We start from the raw sequence: 17,535 nt of genomic DNA, 5'->3' as shown, positions 1-17,535 counted from the left end.
CCTTTACTAACNNCTTTANTNCTATATANGNCTTAGTAGATNTACTAAGGCGCTAAAATAGGGCCTAAAGGACTATAGCAAGTCTTTAGTTATCTAATAATAACTTATTATTAGATATAGGGGTATCTCTAGCTTTAAGCAGCTCTCGCAGTTATTTAATTTTAGTATTAGTAGCTATAAGCTCCGCCTAGGGGGTTAAAACGTTAATTATTTCTTTGTCTAAAGTATTTAAGGGTTTTATAGCTGCTTTACCTACTACTATATTTCGTGGCATAGTAGTAAGGGTATTAGGTAATTTTAGGTAATTTCTTTAGGGGTTTTAGTCTGTGTATATCTTATAGGTCCTTTTCTTAGGGTTCTATTCTTTTCTTTTAGGTCTTATCCTTATGGTCCTAGTAATATCCTTAGGGTCCTATTCTATGTTCTTGTCCTATTTGTAGTCTTATAAATATATTTAAGTTCCTTCTTAGGAAAAAAGAGTAGAGAGAGCTTTAGATAATGTTAGCGACTTAGTTAATTAAGGCATGGGCACGGCAAAAGGGATGCGCAAGCCTGTACAATTGGATTGTCTATAAACGAGAATCTAAAGCTAGAGAAAGGAAAGGAGACGGAGGGCGGCGCCGCTCGACGTTATATACGATCCTCTGGTTACGTGACGGCAACTGTCTAGAACTGTATGAAACTGTCTGCGACTGTCTGCGACTGTTTGCCATAACCTACCGATATCCATTAGCCGCAATCCACCAGTTTCCACCAGTGCCGTAACACACGTGACCGCAATATGCGGCAATCTGTGGCAACTTGCCGGTGCGAAGTTCTGCCAAGTTCTGCCAGTGCCGTAACAATTTAAATGCTTAATTTATAAGCGGAAAGCTCGCGCTTTAAAATACGCTTCTTAACGTCCTATAAACGGTATAATATAGGTTCCTACGGCGCAGCACGAGCTAGTTAAGCTATTTAATTAATATATCTATTGTTTAACTTATATAGAGGCTAGTAAATATACTTAGATAGAATATATAGACAATAGGAAGGCTCTGTTAGAGCTATTGCAAAATACTATAAGGAAACCTCGCGATAGTAAGGAGTGGCAGAGGCGGCAGCTTCCTTTAAGAACTTATTTTGGCTGTAATATCTGTAAAATACCGTTCTGCAGGAAAGATAAATGCTAGAGACCTTATATCGAGTGACTTAACTCTAAAGAATAAGCCTATATATCAATTTGCTATAAAATTAAAAGCTTTATATTCCTAAGCACGGGTATTAAATTCTATTGATCTGATTGGTAGGCTCTTATCGATAACACGGGTGCCCAAGTTGACGTGTTAAGGGATAATCTAGAGGTTTGTAGGTGCGGTAGGATTAGAATAAGCAGTAAAAAGGATTAAGGTGTTTATTTGGCAATCTAACGCGTTAGAAGCCATAGGGCGAATCCGGTAGTAAAACCCTACTTACTTACAAAGACTTTGGCGCCGATGTGAGGGCGTAAATAACGGGTAATACTTAGATAAACTTTTTTCCGTAAGGAACGCTAATAAAAAATAAGGTTTAGGGTATTACTATATATAAACTTTAGCATATTTCTATACAACATTAAAAGCTTAAATATATTTTAATCAACCTAATCTAATCAGGACCTCCAGGTTGAATGCGTTGCCAAGCCCACGAACTCTCAGTTGAAGTGTCTTGAAGGTTGATGGCGAGCCCAAAATTTCGCAGTAAATATCGAGAGCTAGGTTCATTGAAGAGCAATATATCTGATGCTTTAATATCTCCGTGTATGATGTTGCATTTACCGTGGGGATAGACTAGTGCACTTGCAAGGCCTTTGAACCGTGACCACAGGGATTGAAACACATTTAGAGCATAACTATCTTGAATCAAGCCATGAAGCAGCTGCTTCAAGCTTTCGATAGCAAGGGGAAACAAAAATTGATAAACGATCTCTCCAGTATTGTGATCCTCTAATCGAAACGCACTTAGGACCCGGATAGTGTTCGCATGGTGGATTTTGCTTGTACGACATAATGTTTCATATTCTTGAAAGAACTGTTTGGCCAAGGCCCCTTTATTCAACCTTTTCAGCGCACACTGGCGAGTTTTATATAGTCGGTGTGGAAGATATAGCTGCCTTTTGTCGGAAGGACAAGTCAAGAAGGAGAACTCTATCGAATTAGTGTAGGCTCTTGAGCCTCAATATATATAGTCAAGTCAAATGGGCAAGACACCCCTGACCTATACCCACATAGGCAACAGGACGACGATCGTAATTAGCGGGTCGTGCGACACCTTTGGATATCTCCTATGCTTATTCTCTTGGGCGAAAGGAGAACCGTCTGTTTGCCGTTCGAAATTTGGGCTTCTATAGTGGAGACCTGGCACGTCTCGCCCTTAGAGATAAGAGCCCATAGAGATAACTTAAGTCGCTATCTAGTGTTTTATCAGTATCAGACTGTGGCATGAGTTTAACACTATACTCCTTTGTTTCAGGACCATCGGAGCCTCCGGGTATCACTAATTTTCCGTTCAGTGAAGGATGGACTAGAGGAACTGATGATGGCCTGTATAGTTTATGTGGAGAAGCTTCTTAATGGTGCTTGCGCGGGTTATGATTTGAGCGCTAGCTTCTTTTGCCGCGGATTTCCAGGTGTCAATTTTTCCGATCGAACATTTCTCATTGGCGGTCTTATCGGGGGCAAATTTGTCGACAGCGAAGTTCCCAGTGGCCGACGAAGGCGATTTCCGGGGAGATGACTCAGGTATTCTTTTTTCCCTAAGACTAGCATAAGCATCTACTAGAATTGCTACTTTAGCAAGTGGCCCTGGGATTCTGAGCATATGTGTCATGTTGCAACTACTTTATTTAGCGATTTGAACCATTATATGAGGAAGCTGCTCATATACCTCTACTGCCCATTCCTCTCCGAAGGGCCCAGCAAGACATTTCATCAACAGATGACGATCGAGATATTGTATACCGTTCGGCACCTGAACCACACCAATTTTCATTTGACGAGGCAGTAGAATCCATCGAAGTCCGTGGAATCGGTTCGGGCATGTCAAGCACTGTACCAAGAAGATGTTAGGCAGTCAGCGTAGCCGGGCCCCTAGTACAGCTAGGGTCTGACTCTTGGTCGTTACACCGTGGTTAATTACCACCAAATCGCAACTAAAAAGCCCAGACGCTTCAGAGGGTTCATGGGGGATAGGGAGCAGTACGCACGCTCTCCACGAAGCGTCTGATTTATGAAATAACTGGAGATCCACCATTCGCCAAAAGGCAATTTGTCGCTCGCGCTAACAGCCTACCAACGCGAGATAAGGACGAATAACGAACCTAGCGGCAGATCACTCTCGCTCCAGTCTCTTTTCCCGCCCCCAGCAGTATTCACGATACCCAGACCCATCGCGCCCCGATTAGTTCATCCCCATAGATCTCTACTCCTTTGCTTTTTAGGCAGCCACCTCCGCGGGACTTAGTACTCTAGGTTCTATCGTGTTTCTCCGGAGGCCTGTCGTGGCTTGTAGTCAGAAATATGACGAAAGCGATGGAGCGTCTCTTCACCCTGTCCTCTGGAGTGACGGCTTGCCTATTAAACGCAGGAGCTAGGGCTGGCAGGATGCCTTGCACCCCTGAAATAATATTTTGGTCCTTTGGCAACGTATCTAGTCGTGCTGTCTTTCATGCCTCTCACATAAGTTGAGCCTATTGCATTGCTCTGCCTACTTTGCCTTGCTCCTTACTCCTTTATCTTTTATCTACGTATTGGCTTTGCACCTGATTCTGCCATTGCTTGGCTTTGATACACCATGGACCTTATGATCGAGGAAGAGAAGGTATACCTTCGCCTCGTGGAAGGCGATTTACCGCCCACACCCCCCGAAACAGTCGTCGATGGGGAGGACCCGAAAGAAATGCTTGCGTTCCCTCTACCGCCTCCAACAAAAGTGCCTGCGGTGGTACTGGAGGTAGATAAGAAAACGCCGGATGCACACGTACCACGAGATCCTAGGCTCATCAGGTTAACTGGAGTACATCCTTTTAATGTCGAGGCACCGTTGTCTGATTTATTCGATGAGGGTTTCTTGACAAGCTCGGAGCTGTTTTATGTGAGGAATCATGGCGCGGTGCCGGTGGTGAGGGATGAAGACATTCCCAATTGGGAATTTTCGGTTGAAGGGTCGGTATATCTAATCAAAATACTCTTGAATGAATTGCTGATTACGCCATGTAGGTTGGTTGAGAATCCTCTCAAGCTTACTCTCAAGGAGCTCATCGAAGAGTATGAGCAGATAACGTGCCCAATCACGCTTGTTTGCGCTGGCAACCGAAGAAAAGAGCAGAATCTAGTTCGCAAGTCGAAGGGCTTTTCATGGGGCCCAGCGGGCGTGTCAACTGCTCTTTTCACCGGTGTGGTCATGTCAGAAGTGCTTAAGAGGGCGAGGCCGACAAGAAGGGCAAGGTATGTATGCATGGAGGGCGCTGATAAGTTGGTAAGTCTTTCTAATGCACAATTTTGCCATCTCGTGGCTAAGAGTAACAGCCAAATGGCTTCTATGGCACCTCTGTGAAGCTCAATTGGGTCATGGATCCGAATCGGGGTATCATGCTTGCACATAAGATGAATGGCGAGATGTTGAGACCAGATCACGGGCAACCGTTACGTGCTGTAATACCAGGCCAGATCGGTGGCCGAAGCGTGAAGTGGCTGAAGAAAATCATTCTCACTGATCAGCCTAGCGACAACTGGTATCATATCTACGATAACCGTGTCCTGCCGTAAGTCTTTAAGTTTGTCATTGAAATATACCACCTAACGGGAACAGGACTTCTGCATCACCTGAAGAAACTGCTAGTAATCCAGCTTGGTGGAAAGATGAGAGGTATGCTATCTACGATTTAAGCACAAACTCCGTCATCGCGTATCCAGCACACGAGGAACAATTATGCCTTGTTGGAGCTCCCGAAAGCTACCGAGTGAAAGGTTACGCCTATGGTGGAGGCGGCCGTCGTGTTACGAGAGTTGAAGTCTCAATAGATAAGGGCAAGTCCTGGAGGTTATCGAAAATCGATTACGCAGAGGACAGGTATCGGGAAGCCGAACCTCGTGAACTCTTTGGCGGCACATTAGACATGTCTTGGCGCGAAAGCTCTTTCTGTTGGTGTTTCTGGAATATCGACATCCCGGTTAGTGAACTTAAGGATGCGAAAGATATCTTGGTACGAGCAATGGATGAGAGCATGAACATTCAGCCAAGAGATATGTATTGGTCTGTTTTGGGTATGATGAATAATCCATGGTACCGGATTGCAATCAGTCAGGAAAAAGACTATCTAAGATTTGAGCATCCTACTCAACCCGCATTGATTCCTGGAGGCTGGATGGAGAGAGTGAAGAAGGCTGGCGGTAATCTGACGAACGGAGTCTGGGGTGAAAAATTAGACGGGGAAGAGCCGCAAGCACCAGCTGCAGAACAAACTGTGGAGATTAAAATGACAAAGAACGGATTGAATCGGGAAATCACTATAGATGAGCTTAGGAAGCATGGCAAGGAAGATTATCCATGGTTTGTGGTTAACGGCGAGGTATACGATGGAACAGCTTTCTTAAAGGAACACCCAGGAGGTGCTCAAAGTATTATTTCTGCAGCCGGCCTGGACAGTACGGATGAGTTTATGGCCATTCGTAAGTCCTCATACCTATTACGACAAGTGTATTCTTACTAACAATTTACAGATAGCGAGACAGCAAAGGCAATGATGCCTAACTACCATATTGGATCTCTAGATGAGGCATCTCGGCGCGTGCTCAGCGGGGGAGAAGCTCAAGCGGAGCCCTCAGGGCCTCGCCCAACATTCCTTGACACTCGTGTTTGGAGCAAAGCAATCTTGCACTCCAAAGTTTCCGTATCCTGGGATACACGTATCTTCACCTTTAAACTGGAGCACGACGAGCAGCCTCTCGGCCTACCCACAGGCCAGCATCTCATGATGCGGCTCCGCGACCCCGTCACCCGCGAAGCTATCATCCGTAGTTACACGCCTATCTCCGAGACAACGAAAAAGGGGTACGCGGACGTACTAGTGAAGGTGTATCTCGACAGTGAAGACCATAAAGGTGGTAAAATGTCGCAAGCCATAGATGCGCTACCCATCGGCCACTTCGTAGATTTCAAAGGACCTATCGGCAAGTTTGAATATCTCGGTCGCGGACTCTGCGCCATTAACGGTATATCCCGCACCGTGAAACGCTTCATCATGATTTGTGGCGGATCTGGCATCACACCTATCTTCCAGGTTCTGCGGGCGGTCATGAACGACAAAGAGGATCCGACGAAGTGCGTCGTGCTCGACAGCAATCGCCTTGCAGAGGATATCTTATGCAAGGAGGACCTAGACACCTGTGCTAGGGAAAACCTGGACAGGTGTAAATTGCTATACACTCTCACGAAAGCCCCGGAAGGTTGGCAGGGACTCCGCGGTAGGATTGCTGGACCGTTGCTAAAGGAGTACTGTTGTAGAAGTGGTGAAACTGAATCTATGGTGCTGATTTGCGGCCCAGAGGCCTTGGAGAAGAGCGTACATATTGCGTTAAATGAGCAGGGTTGGCCGGATTCAGATCTAATGTTCTTCTGATTTTTGACAGTAAATGTGTGTGACTAGGCGGGCATTTGGGTTCACTGTTCTTGTAAAAAGTGATTGTGCATTTGGGGTCACTTTAGGGTACCATCACATTCTTGTATGGAGTATTCGATATAGACCAAGGACTTCACAAAAACACAAATTTACTGTATATATCAAGCCTAGATACAAGCACCAAAATACCAAACTTGCTCCTTATCCCTCCCACATCCAAGATGCCTCTCCAAAGCCTCATCCCCAGTCTCCTCCAGATATCCCTAGTCCGCCCTATCCTGTAAGGGGTTCCCGGAGATAATCTCCGCCCTTCCGACCTTATCGCGCTCGGACTTGGTATGCATCCCCAAAACCTCAAAAGCCCTTATCGGGATCGCCGCCATATCCACCCCCTGCCTTATCTCATGAATCAGAGGCTTCATGGAGAATGAGGGGGGAGCATGGTGCATGCTGCTCCCTATACCCCCTTGAATTCTCTGCAAAGCGTCTATGAGCTTATGGTCCTAGCTTTAGTAGCACCCGGGCAGGTAAAATAAAATTATAAAAAATTATAATTACTTCAGAAACCAACTTACCTTTTATAATACTATAGATATAGGCCTATAATATATAAAGCTTAAGATATAAATACTTAAAAGAATCTATTATATTAAGAGTATATATTATAACTACTATAGCTGAAATATAGCTTACAGAAAAGAATAAAAATTGATTTTTAAAATATTTATTTACCACTAAAGCTGCGACTGTAAGCTCTCACACCCTTGGTGGAGATTTCGTTGGTTAATCAGGAGCAGTTCGTCCGTGCACACCAACGATCCACGAAGGGTCTGATTTATGAGATAACCCCTGCCTTCTCCCCGGAGAAAGCACACGCGCAATTTCCCAAGGTCTGGACCCAGGCGCAGCCAGGAAAGGCATTCTGACATCTCCGGTGCCGCGGGTCCAGCGGCGGGGTGACCCTATGGCGCTGGGAAAAAAGCGAATTGGACGCGACCGATTTTTAATGGGGACGTGGGAGGGATTTGGGCAGAGTGTTGGAAGGGAGGGTGCTGGCTGGGCTTTTGATATCAGCTTCTTCCTTTTGCTGATGTGCGGCGTTGGTTAGTTGTGCTGCTCTGCTCTGCTTCCCGTCCTGCTTTCCATGCTGCAATTTGCGCAGTACTGGCTCCGATTTGTGCTTACCGGCAGCTGTCTTTATTGTTCTTCCCTCTGGTGAGCTTTCGAGTATTGTTATCAATTAGAGCATTTATAGTTGCGAACTGTTGGGGAATTAAGAGAGGCACAATCATGTCGAACAGCGAGTGGAATGATGTAGAGGCAAACAAGCTGCCGGAGACAGTGAGCGAGATGGAAGAGCGGAAAGAGCTCCCGAAGGATACGAAAAGAAAGAGGATTGTGGTGGTTGGTCTGGGCATGGTAGGAATTGCGTTTATGTGAGTGCCTTTGAGACTGGGGATTCTGGTCCTGTATGAGTTGCTAATTGAGGTTGTATTCAGTGAGAGGCTCATAAAGTACGATGTCAAGCGCCGCGAGTACGATATTGTAGTAATTGGAGAGGAAGCACATTTGGCGTACAACCGCGTTGGGTTGACGAGCTTTTTCCAGCATCGACAGGTGCAGAATTTGTATCTAAATCCGAAGGAATGGGTAAATTGATCATTCTCAATTCCATTAGACAGCAGGCCTGGTAAGAGAAATGCTTGCAACTCTGCTGCTAACGCAAATTCCGTATGTAGTATTCATCTATGCCAGAGGGTTTATTAAACTATCGCCTAAATACCCTCGCTACCGAAATTCTCCAGGACGAAAAGGTCGTCAAGACTTCGGCTGGCGACACCATTCCCTACGATATCCTCGTCCTAGCTACCGGCTCCGATGCAGTCCTCCCACGGCATACCCCCGGCCATGATGCTAAAGGTGTCTTCGTATACCGCACAATTGAGGATTTGGAGAAACTCATTGAGTTTGCGGGTACAAGGAGAGGCACAACGGGAGCCGTGGTTGGAGGTGGCTTGCTAGGCTTGGAAGCTGCGAAGGCTATGATGGATCTGGAGGATTTCGGAAAGGTCAAGCTTATCGAGCGCAATCGGTGGGTTCTATCAAGGCAACTTGATGGAGATGCTGGTGGAATGGTCGTCGAACAAGTTCGAGCGCTGGGATTGGAAGTCCTGCTGAGCAAACGAGTGGGCAGGATTCTCAAGGATAAAGACAACTTCGTGTTAGGGGTAGTGTTTGAAGATGGTGAGGAAATGGAGTGTTCGTGCATTTGTTTTGCAGTGAGTATTGAGTGAAATGAAATTAGAGACTAGGATACTAATTCTTATAGATCGGCATCAAAGCTCGAGACGAGCTAGCAAGGAAAGCGGGTATTAAATGTGCGGATAGAGGTGGTGGTATAGTGGTTTCCTCTGACTTATCAACCTCTGCACCTGACGTCTACGCCATCGGCGAGTGCGCGAGCTGGGAAAACCAGACTTTTGGTCTTATCGCTCCAGGTGTTGGGATGGCGGATATCCTGGCCTTCAACCTCACGCAAGCGAAAGCTCACAGTCCACGGAAATTCAAGCATCCAGACCTTAGCACTAAGCTGAAATTGTTGGGCGTAGAGGTAGCCAGCTTCGGTGACTTCTTTGCTGATCGTGACGGTCCGAAGGAACTGCCCACTAAGCATCATGGCGGCAAGAAAGAAGGTATCATTGAGACTCGAGACCGTGTTAAGAGTCTGACTGACGGACCAGCACCACCGCCGGTGAAAGCGCTAATGTACAAGGACCCATTCCAGCAAGTGTATAAGAAGTATCTATTCACGCTGGATGGCAAGTACTTGCTTGGTGGCATGATGATTGGAGATACAAAGGATTACGTTAAGCTGGTACCGATGGTGAAAAATCAGAAGCCGCTAGAAATACCGCCAAGCGAGTTCATCATCGGTGCCTCCAAGAGTGATGATGGCGGTGCTGATCTGTAAGTTGATTAGCAAAAAAACTCCCTCATTGTTGACTGATAACCTCTTAGGGATGATGATACCCAAATCTGCTCATGCCATAACGTCCTGAAGGGCGACGTGGTAAAAGCCGTCAAAGATGGAACATGCAAGAGCATTGGCGATATCAAGTCTTGCACTAAGGCGGGAACAGGCTGCGGAGGCTGCATGCCTCTTGTCCAAACCATTTTCAACAAGACCATGGCCTCAATGGGTCAGGAGGTCAAGAATCATCTCTGCCCGCACTTCGACTACTCTCGCGCCGACTTGTTCAACATCGTATACGTGAAGAAGCTCAAAGACTTTGCAGAAATTATGAAACAGTGCGGCAAAGATCCTGAATCTACAGGATGCGAAGCCTGTAAACCGGCTATCGGCTCTATTATTTCGTCTTTATTCAACAAACATCTCCTCGATGAGCCGCGAAGAGGTCTTCAGGATACTAATGATAGATTCTTAGCGAACATTCAGCGAAACGGCACTTTCTCCGTTATTCCTCGTGTTGCTGGTGGTGAGATCACCCCAGAGAAACTCATCATTATCGGCACGGTGGCGAAGAAATACGGCCTCTACACTAAGATTACTGGAGGCCAGCGCATTGATATGTTTGGAGCCAAGAAGCAAGACCTCGTCGACATCTGGACTGAACTGATCGAAGGAGGTATGGAGAGCGGTCACGCATACGCCAAGTCTCTACGAACGGTTAAGAGTTGTGTCGGCACGACCTGGTGTCGATTTGGCATTGGTGACAGTGTCGGCATGGCGGTGCGCCTCGAAGAGCGCTATAAGTCCATCCGGGCACCACACAAGATCAAAGGTGGCGTCTCAGGCTGCGTGCGTGAGTGTGCAGAAGCGCAAAACAAGGACTTCGGCCTCATCGCGACCGAAAAAGGCTTCAACGTCTTCGTCGGCGGCAATGGCGGCGCAAAGCCGCGTCACTCCGAGCTCCTCGCCAAAGACGTGCCTCCAGACGATGTCATCCCAATCCTCGACCGCTATCTGAGCTTCTACATCCGCACGGCAGACAAGCTGCAGCGCACAGCGCGCTGGGTCGAGAACCTGCCTGGCGGTATAAACTACCTCCGCGAGGTGATCTTGGAAGACAAACTAGGCATCTGCGCGGATCTCGAGAAGCAGATGGAAGAGCTTGTCGGCTCGTACTTCTGCGAATGGACAGAGGTCATCAAGAACCCGGCGCGCCGCGCGCTGTTCCAGCAATTCGCGAACTCGTCCGAGAACATCAACGACACGGTCGAGCCGATCGAGGAGCGTGGGCAGCAACGCCCGTCATACTGGCCCAAGGATAGCGTCACTGAGGACTTCCGCGGCACGAAATGGAGTTCATTGGCATGGCAGCCAATTGTCAAGGCGGAGCTGTTTAAGGATACGCCGACTGGCGATAGTCAGGCGGTTAAGCGCGGTGATACACAGTTGGCTGTGTTCAAGGTCCGCGGGAAATACTACTGTACGCAGCAGATGTGCCCGCACAAGCGCGCGTTTGTGCTGTCGGATGGTTTGATTGGGGATGATCGCGAGAAGAATAAGCTGTGGGTGAGCTGCCCATACCATAAGCGAAATTATGAGCTTGGTGGCGAGAATGCGGGCAAGTGCGGGAATGACGATCAAGTCAATATCGCGACGTTCCCAATCGAGGAGAGGGAAGACGGCTGGGTCTATGTCAAGCTGCCACCAGTGGAGGAGCTGGATTCGGTACTTGGAACTGAGAAGTGGAAGATCAAGAAGGGTGAAACGGCTGATCCATTTGTCGATTTGGATAAGAGGTTGAAGGCAATGACGATGAAGGGGAGGAAGAGTCTGCAAGTTAACTATTTAGAAGGCGGCAAAGGGGAGAAAGCCACGGCAGCCATGATACTTGCGAATGGCGAGAGAGGTACTGGTGGTTTGGATTGGTGAACAATATGATTGACATGAGATTGTTAGACGTGTACATTTATTTATCCTGATGGATTAGATTCGGTCTTTTAGAAAACGATGGGAGAATGTGAATATGATATCCCACGGGTTGTATGTTTATGTTATGACAGTCTCTCGAGGACTGAATATATTTAAATCTTTTCCCCGACTGCTCTTACCTACTGATGGAGGCTAGAGAATAAGTACGCCTATGCTGCGACATGACAGAAGGGGTACGCTGGTGATAGCAATCAATAGAAATGCTTGAAAGTTCGTGGCCGTTTGAAGCGAAGAATGGATAGAAAAGGCAAATGTGCAGCGCTCTCCAAACCACCCCTCAAGGCAAGCATGCTAAGGTGAGCAGACACAAGAGCATTGCCTAATTGTCCTCTTCGCCGTGCGCTTCGGAAGGACCTAACATTGCGGTAGTCGCAGCTGCTGGAGTGGCATTAGCAGCCTTATCGCTAAGTTTCTTATACTGCTTCTGGATAGTTGCAGTCTAGATCAAGTCAGTTAGGCACACTCCCACACTTGGCGAATATACGGGTGTAGACGTACCGTGTAGCTATTGTCAGCACCGTCGTCTTCCATGGTCTTTTTGATAAGATCCCACTTGTCACGCTCGAACTTCTCATGAACCTTCTTGTATGCTATGAGTAGGGTCTCCTGATCTTCTTGCTTCATCTGGGTGATATTTGCCTTGAGACGAGCGTAGCGGTTTGGGAGGGTCGACTTTCCGGGAGTATCACCAGTAGCATCCTTCCACGCTGCGATGATGTCGGACCAGGACTTGCCAGCCTAAAATCAAAGTTAGAGGACTCTGACGACATGGCAGAAGAGCGGAACTAGGGCTCACATCTTTCATAGTAAGCAAAAGACGATCCTGCACCGATAACTCCTCCACCGAGGTTGCAATCTTGTTGCTACCCTAATATCACGTCAGCTTTTTGTGTTCTGAGTGGGCAAGTGAGAATCTTGTAGTGCCTGAGCTGAAATAGAGCATTGCGTTCAGATTTCCCTAAGCTGTTGAGCCGTTGATACAGACGGTACCCAAATCGTACTTTAATGAAAACCTTGTGAAGGGTGAAGGCTTAGACAACTCACCATGGGCTTGCCGGAGGTCTGGTCACAGGTTAGTACGGACGCCCCAAGTCATATTTTTTGGGCGAGTAGAAACTTACCTTGCGCTGGCGCGGAGTGGTGTCGCCCTTCCTGGGTTTGGCCTTCTTTGTTGGGGTCACGTCAACATCATCCTCGCCATCTCCATTGGCAGCGGATCGCTTCGACCCTGACTTCGGGGTTCTGGGCGCCTTTGGGGTGACTGGCGTAGGAGGAATGTTTTCTTTGTCGACTTCAGCCTTGATGAGAGGCGCAACTGATTCAGGAGTACCCTAAGATATGCGAGTGATTAGTGTGACCTTAAATTCAAGCGGGTAAATTTCAAGGTCAAAAGACGGAAGCTTCGCAGTGTGAAGCGCCCAACGAGATTCTATACTTTTTAGACAAGAATTTGATTGAGTCTATGACGGCCTTGCTGTCTTGGTGGTTTGATGGAAAATTAAGTTGAAGCTTGCGTAGCACTCACATTATCAGTCTGCACTATCTTCTGGTAAACAGCTTCATCAACTATAACGTCAGACATATTGGCTGGTTTTGTTGAACTAGGTAATGAAAAGATATCAAAATCTAAATTATGAGTGCCGTTGTAGACAAATTTGGGGGTGGGATGAGTGTGGGATGTGGAAGGGGCAGGAAGTGCAGCGGCGCAAAGCGGAGGATTAAAAGGTGAGACCGTTCGAGCGAGGTGAATATAGCTTGGCATTTCAGGGGCGCCACACGACTGGAAGGCTGTCGGTACTATGATTGCGTAGTCGTTATATAATCAAGCACCTCCGCAGCTCAAGAATATAATGAAGATGTACTGTAATCCCTCGTGAACGCGTCCCCTCAAGTTTGGTCTTCCGTCTTGAACTGCATTATTCGCGGTAGACCCAATTACACACCCGCAATTTCGTTCCCCTAAGGCCATCTAACTGTGCCTCCAATCATTGATATCTTCTCATGAAATCGGGGAGGATTATCTGCTGGAGGAGATTCCTTTATCCTCCATTCTTTTCAGTCAAAGCAACGTCCATGGAGAAGAAATCTAATTCATGTTACAGAGATAATCTCAATCGTTATTCTAGGAAAGGAGGTGATTTAGCAGTTAGAGGATGACCGTTCCCTCGATTCCTTACGCTTTGATTTAGATGGCACAAACAACACAAAGAGCGAGAGAGAAGGCGCCCCTTTGTCAAACTAGAGAACTGAAGAACGGAGAAAGTCTAGACACTAATAGCTTTGCCAGGTAGTACGAAGAAAGCGCCAGATGTGTAACCATAGTCAAATTGATTGCTAGTGGTTAAACGTGGACATGGAAATTGTCAACAGTCATCAAATGAACTCGGGGTCAAGCTGTGGAACTTACAGCATGAGCATTCTACTGCCAAGTGTCGTTCTTTTAACATGGATATACACAGTAAAATCTGCAACGTTGGCATTCGGTGATGAAAAGAAGACGGAACATTGACCTGCGTTATCTCATAAATCAGACGCTTCGTGGGGGAATAGGGGGGAGCGCGTCCGTACTGATGAACTAAATGGTAGATTGAAGTTCTAACTACGACGAATATAGGCCTTTAATATAGGCCTATATGGCGTGGTAATTAATAAGTGATTGCTACAGAAACAAACCAGAGAATGAACAAATGGAGTCTGCTTATGTAAGCAGGATACGGACTCTTCCAGATCTTTACCTCAGAAGTTTAGACCAAGAAATCGATTGCGGATATAGGAATATCCGCACCACAAGCGTGGCACTAGATCCTTGGCGTCACGCCGTGGCGAGATTCCTCCCGGGGGTCTGATTTATAAGACAATAATAAGACAGTATAATATAGAAGAAGAAGAAGAAGAAGATGACAGTCTTTATGCCTCAGATTTAGTGATCGACACTAGCGGCTTGGCGAAAAGGCGGTGACCCAAAAGAGGCTCATGAAATGTGTCGACAGCAACTCATGGTGTTGGGCTGAAAGAAATATCCACCCCAGTATTTCTCCAATTACTCTATTCGTACCTACCATAGCAGCCTCCTTCTGTGCTGCCTTTCAAACAGCTTATATCTAAGCTCTGCAGCACCTAAATCCTACATCATCCGTCGCCACCATGGTTTGCTACACATCAGACATTCCCAAGGCAGAATGAAGCTCACAGCAAACGCAGAATGTCCTCTTCAACTCCGCCCTGCGGCAATCAACAGCTATACGCAAAGATCTAGATGCCTTCGTAGAAGCGTCGTCACCGTCACCAGCCCTGCTCGGTCAGATCAACGCTTCCCTGACCTCATTCTCCCGGACCATTGACGACTATAACAAGCTCGCAAAACAGGAGATAGTAGCCACAAAGCAAGAAAAAGCGTTTGAGAGACTGAAAACATTCCGGGCGGAGCTAGCGGATTACCGAGAGCAGTTCGGCCGGTTACGGCAGGTTAATGATGAAATGGTATGACGTTCTCGTACACAGCTAGCACTCTGGCAGCTTCCAGTACTCTGGGAGCAGCCTTGCGACCATAGCTCTAGTAGTGCAAAGCTACCCCTTCAGGCCTAGCTAGCAGCAACAGCACAAAAATGCTAACCCCGCTCCTAAGCAAACAACCCAAGCCCGGACAGAGCTCCTCGGTCGCCGTCCACACAACACCGCCACGCCCGAAAACCCTTACTCGCACTCCTCCCAGCCCTCCAGCGGCTCGCCCTGGGCACCAAACCCCTCTTCCGCCTCCTACGCCGCTGGCGCTGGCCGCCCGTCCGCGCTCGGCGCCTCGCCCGCCGACTACAACCGCGAGACGCATGCCTACCGCGAGCAGTCCTTCATGTCGCAAACGAACGCTCACCTCGACGAATTCCTGGACCGTGGCCGTGCTGTGTTGGGCGACCTGGGACATCAGCGCGAGATGTTGAAGGGCACGCAGCGCAAGCTGTATAGTGTGGCAAATACGCTGGGGGTTAGTGGGGACACGATTCGCATGGTGGAGAGGCGGGCGAAGCAGGATAAGTGGATATTCTGGGTTGGCGTGGTCGTATTTTTTGGGTTTTGCTGGTTGGTGTTGAGGTATTTAGGGTAGGATGCGTTGATTGGTGGGAGATTATTTCGAGATGCGGAGCCTTGGGGGACCCGGATCCTGTTTGCCAATGTTGGCTTTCCGTTATGGAATTAGAAAGAGGGAGCATGAAAAATAGCGGTGTTGTATGTTTGACCTATAAGCAGACGCCCGGGACAGTGTATGAGTATGGACTGTGGGATTTCATCTTTTAGCGAAGCATATGAGTGCTTAGAAACGCGATGCTAAAACGCCCGCAAATGGTGTAACAAGCCCAGGTATTGACTAGTTAACGGCGACGCAATAGCGACGTAATAGCGACGCGATGGTAACCAGACGGCTTAATAAGGCGGAAACATAGGTAAAGCTCTAGGCAGCGGAAACACAGGCCAGCTTTAACAGCCCTATAGCGTTTAAGTCGACTTATAGGCGACTTATAGGAGGGTCTTAATAGGCGTAGTATATGTAACCTAATGCGTATATATATAAGGCAACTTACAGGAGGGTCTTAATAGGCGTAGTGTATATAACCTAATATATATATATAGGGGAGGCTATAGGGGAAACATAAGCCAGTTAGATAAGGACTTAATAGTTAGAAATATAGACCAGCTTATAAAAGGGGGGGATATAAGCTTAGTTAGTAGGAGAGGGGGGAGTAGGTCGTCTAGTACGGGACTTAGTGTTTTTACGGCCCCTCTCCTATAAGATATAGTCGGTCTATTATAAGGAGATTTTTATAGGCAACGTAAAATAGGAACTAGCAGTAGTATAGGGTGTTACACCCCTATATTACTACTAGCCTCCTATAGGGCGTAGTATATAATAGCCACTACTAGCTTTAAGGACTTTACCCCTTTACTAGGCTCTAACCCTTAGTACACCTAGTATATAGGTAGGATTATATCCTAGCTAAAGAGACTACTATATAACTTAAGAGAACGGATACGCGTATTAGTATATTAATAGACGGAACCGTTTACCTCTAGGGCGGTACGCTAGTAAGATATACTTAAGAAGTAAATAGGAGTTACTTAGGCGGGAAAGGTTTTATTTAGGCCTTAACCGTAAAAGGTACCTAAGGCTTTTATATTGTAGGATATAGCCATAACGCCCTTATAGGATTACGCTAATAGGCGCGTAAGATGGGAGTTACGACCCCTATAAATAACAGCTTATACCTATACTGGCGGAAATAATAAAAAGAGGTATTTTTTTTATTTTTTATTTTATATCCGTTGTATTATACTACGTACAATACTATACATGCAGCCTCTAGGCTATGGCGCTATAGTTTTATATATATGAATCCTTTCTAGGTAGCTTAATATATACTAGTAGCTATGTCCTAGTAGTTTATAAATCCCTAAGCTAGGGATTTACAGCTTCCTAATAAGATACTAGGTTGCTAACAACTATTAGGTAGTAAGAAAACGATAGGAAAATAGTAGAAAAAATTGGAATAAAATTATAAATAATCCTAACGCCTGTCCCTGTCCTTTTTATAGTTTATTTCTGTCCTTTTGCTTTCTATGGTCTATCTATTAGGACTTTTAGTAGGAGTTGCCTCCTTCTAGAGATCCTTCTACTCTTAGCCACTTCCTAGTAGCTATTTTTATCCTACTTAAGAATAGAAAAAGCGCCCTTCTTCCTTTCTTTATACAAAAAAGCTTCTCTAAGGAGAAAAAAGAGCCTATTTGTCTTTACATTTCCTTTCTATCTTCCCAATATAGTCTGCATTCTAGTAATAGGTGCGTAGGGGTTTGTACCGCGGTACAGTCCTTAAAGCATCTACCTTCTTTATCCTTCCCTATTATTTTAGAGAAGGATTTAAAGAAGCCTTTTCCTAGTTTTAGTTAAAAG

The 17,535-nt window shown here is 46.5% G+C and overlaps 4 protein-coding genes across 4 annotated transcripts; 3 read left to right on the top strand and 1 right to left on the bottom strand.

Annotated features, from left to right (window-relative positions):
- Positions 1-3,546: 3,546 nt before the first annotated feature.
- K441DRAFT_601918 (nitrate reductase) lies at positions 3,547-6,838 on the top strand. Its single transcript, XM_067645246.1, has 5 exons — positions 3,547-4,181; positions 4,236-4,494; positions 4,545-4,780; positions 4,828-5,687; positions 5,739-6,838. Exons 1-5 carry the CDS (start codon positions 3,811-3,813, stop codon positions 6,635-6,637), a joined length of 2,625 nt encoding a protein of 874 aa, XP_067509393.1. The 5' UTR covers positions 3,547-3,810; the 3' UTR covers positions 6,638-6,838.
- Positions 6,839-7,536: 698 nt separating this feature from the next.
- K441DRAFT_601915 (nitrite reductase) lies at positions 7,537-11,700 on the top strand. The gene is made up of 5 exons (XM_067645245.1): positions 7,537-8,073; positions 8,137-8,287; positions 8,377-8,916; positions 8,967-9,604; positions 9,656-11,700. Exons 1-5 carry the CDS (start codon positions 7,928-7,930, stop codon positions 11,535-11,537), a joined length of 3,357 nt encoding a protein of 1,118 aa, XP_067509392.1. The 5' UTR covers positions 7,537-7,927; the 3' UTR covers positions 11,538-11,700.
- Positions 11,701-11,916: 216 nt separating this feature from the next.
- On the bottom strand, positions 11,917-12,871 carry K441DRAFT_536435 (uncharacterized protein; the record flags this gene model as incomplete). The annotated part of the gene is made up of 4 exons (XM_067642414.1): positions 11,917-12,036; positions 12,096-12,335; positions 12,394-12,465; positions 12,719-12,871. Coding segments are annotated over 4 exons (585 nt in total), but the record flags the coding sequence as incomplete, so codon positions are not given.
- Positions 12,872-14,663: 1,792 nt separating this feature from the next.
- K441DRAFT_626980 (uncharacterized protein) lies at positions 14,664-16,063 on the top strand. Its single transcript, XM_067646154.1, has 3 exons — positions 14,664-14,744; positions 14,799-15,077; positions 15,223-16,063. Exons 1-3 carry the CDS (start codon positions 14,742-14,744, stop codon positions 15,694-15,696), a joined length of 756 nt encoding a protein of 251 aa, XP_067509390.1. The 5' UTR covers positions 14,664-14,741; the 3' UTR covers positions 15,697-16,063.
- The last annotated feature ends 1,472 nt before the right edge of the window (positions 16,064-17,535 follow it).

This window comes from Cenococcum geophilum, assembly GCF_001692895.1.
Source record: "Cenococcum geophilum 1.58 unplaced genomic scaffold K441scaffold_3, whole genome shotgun sequence".
Lineage (NCBI taxonomy): Eukaryota > Fungi > Ascomycota > Dothideomycetes > Gloniales > Gloniaceae > Cenococcum > Cenococcum geophilum.
This window is presented reverse-complemented; position numbering and strand designations above follow the sequence as displayed.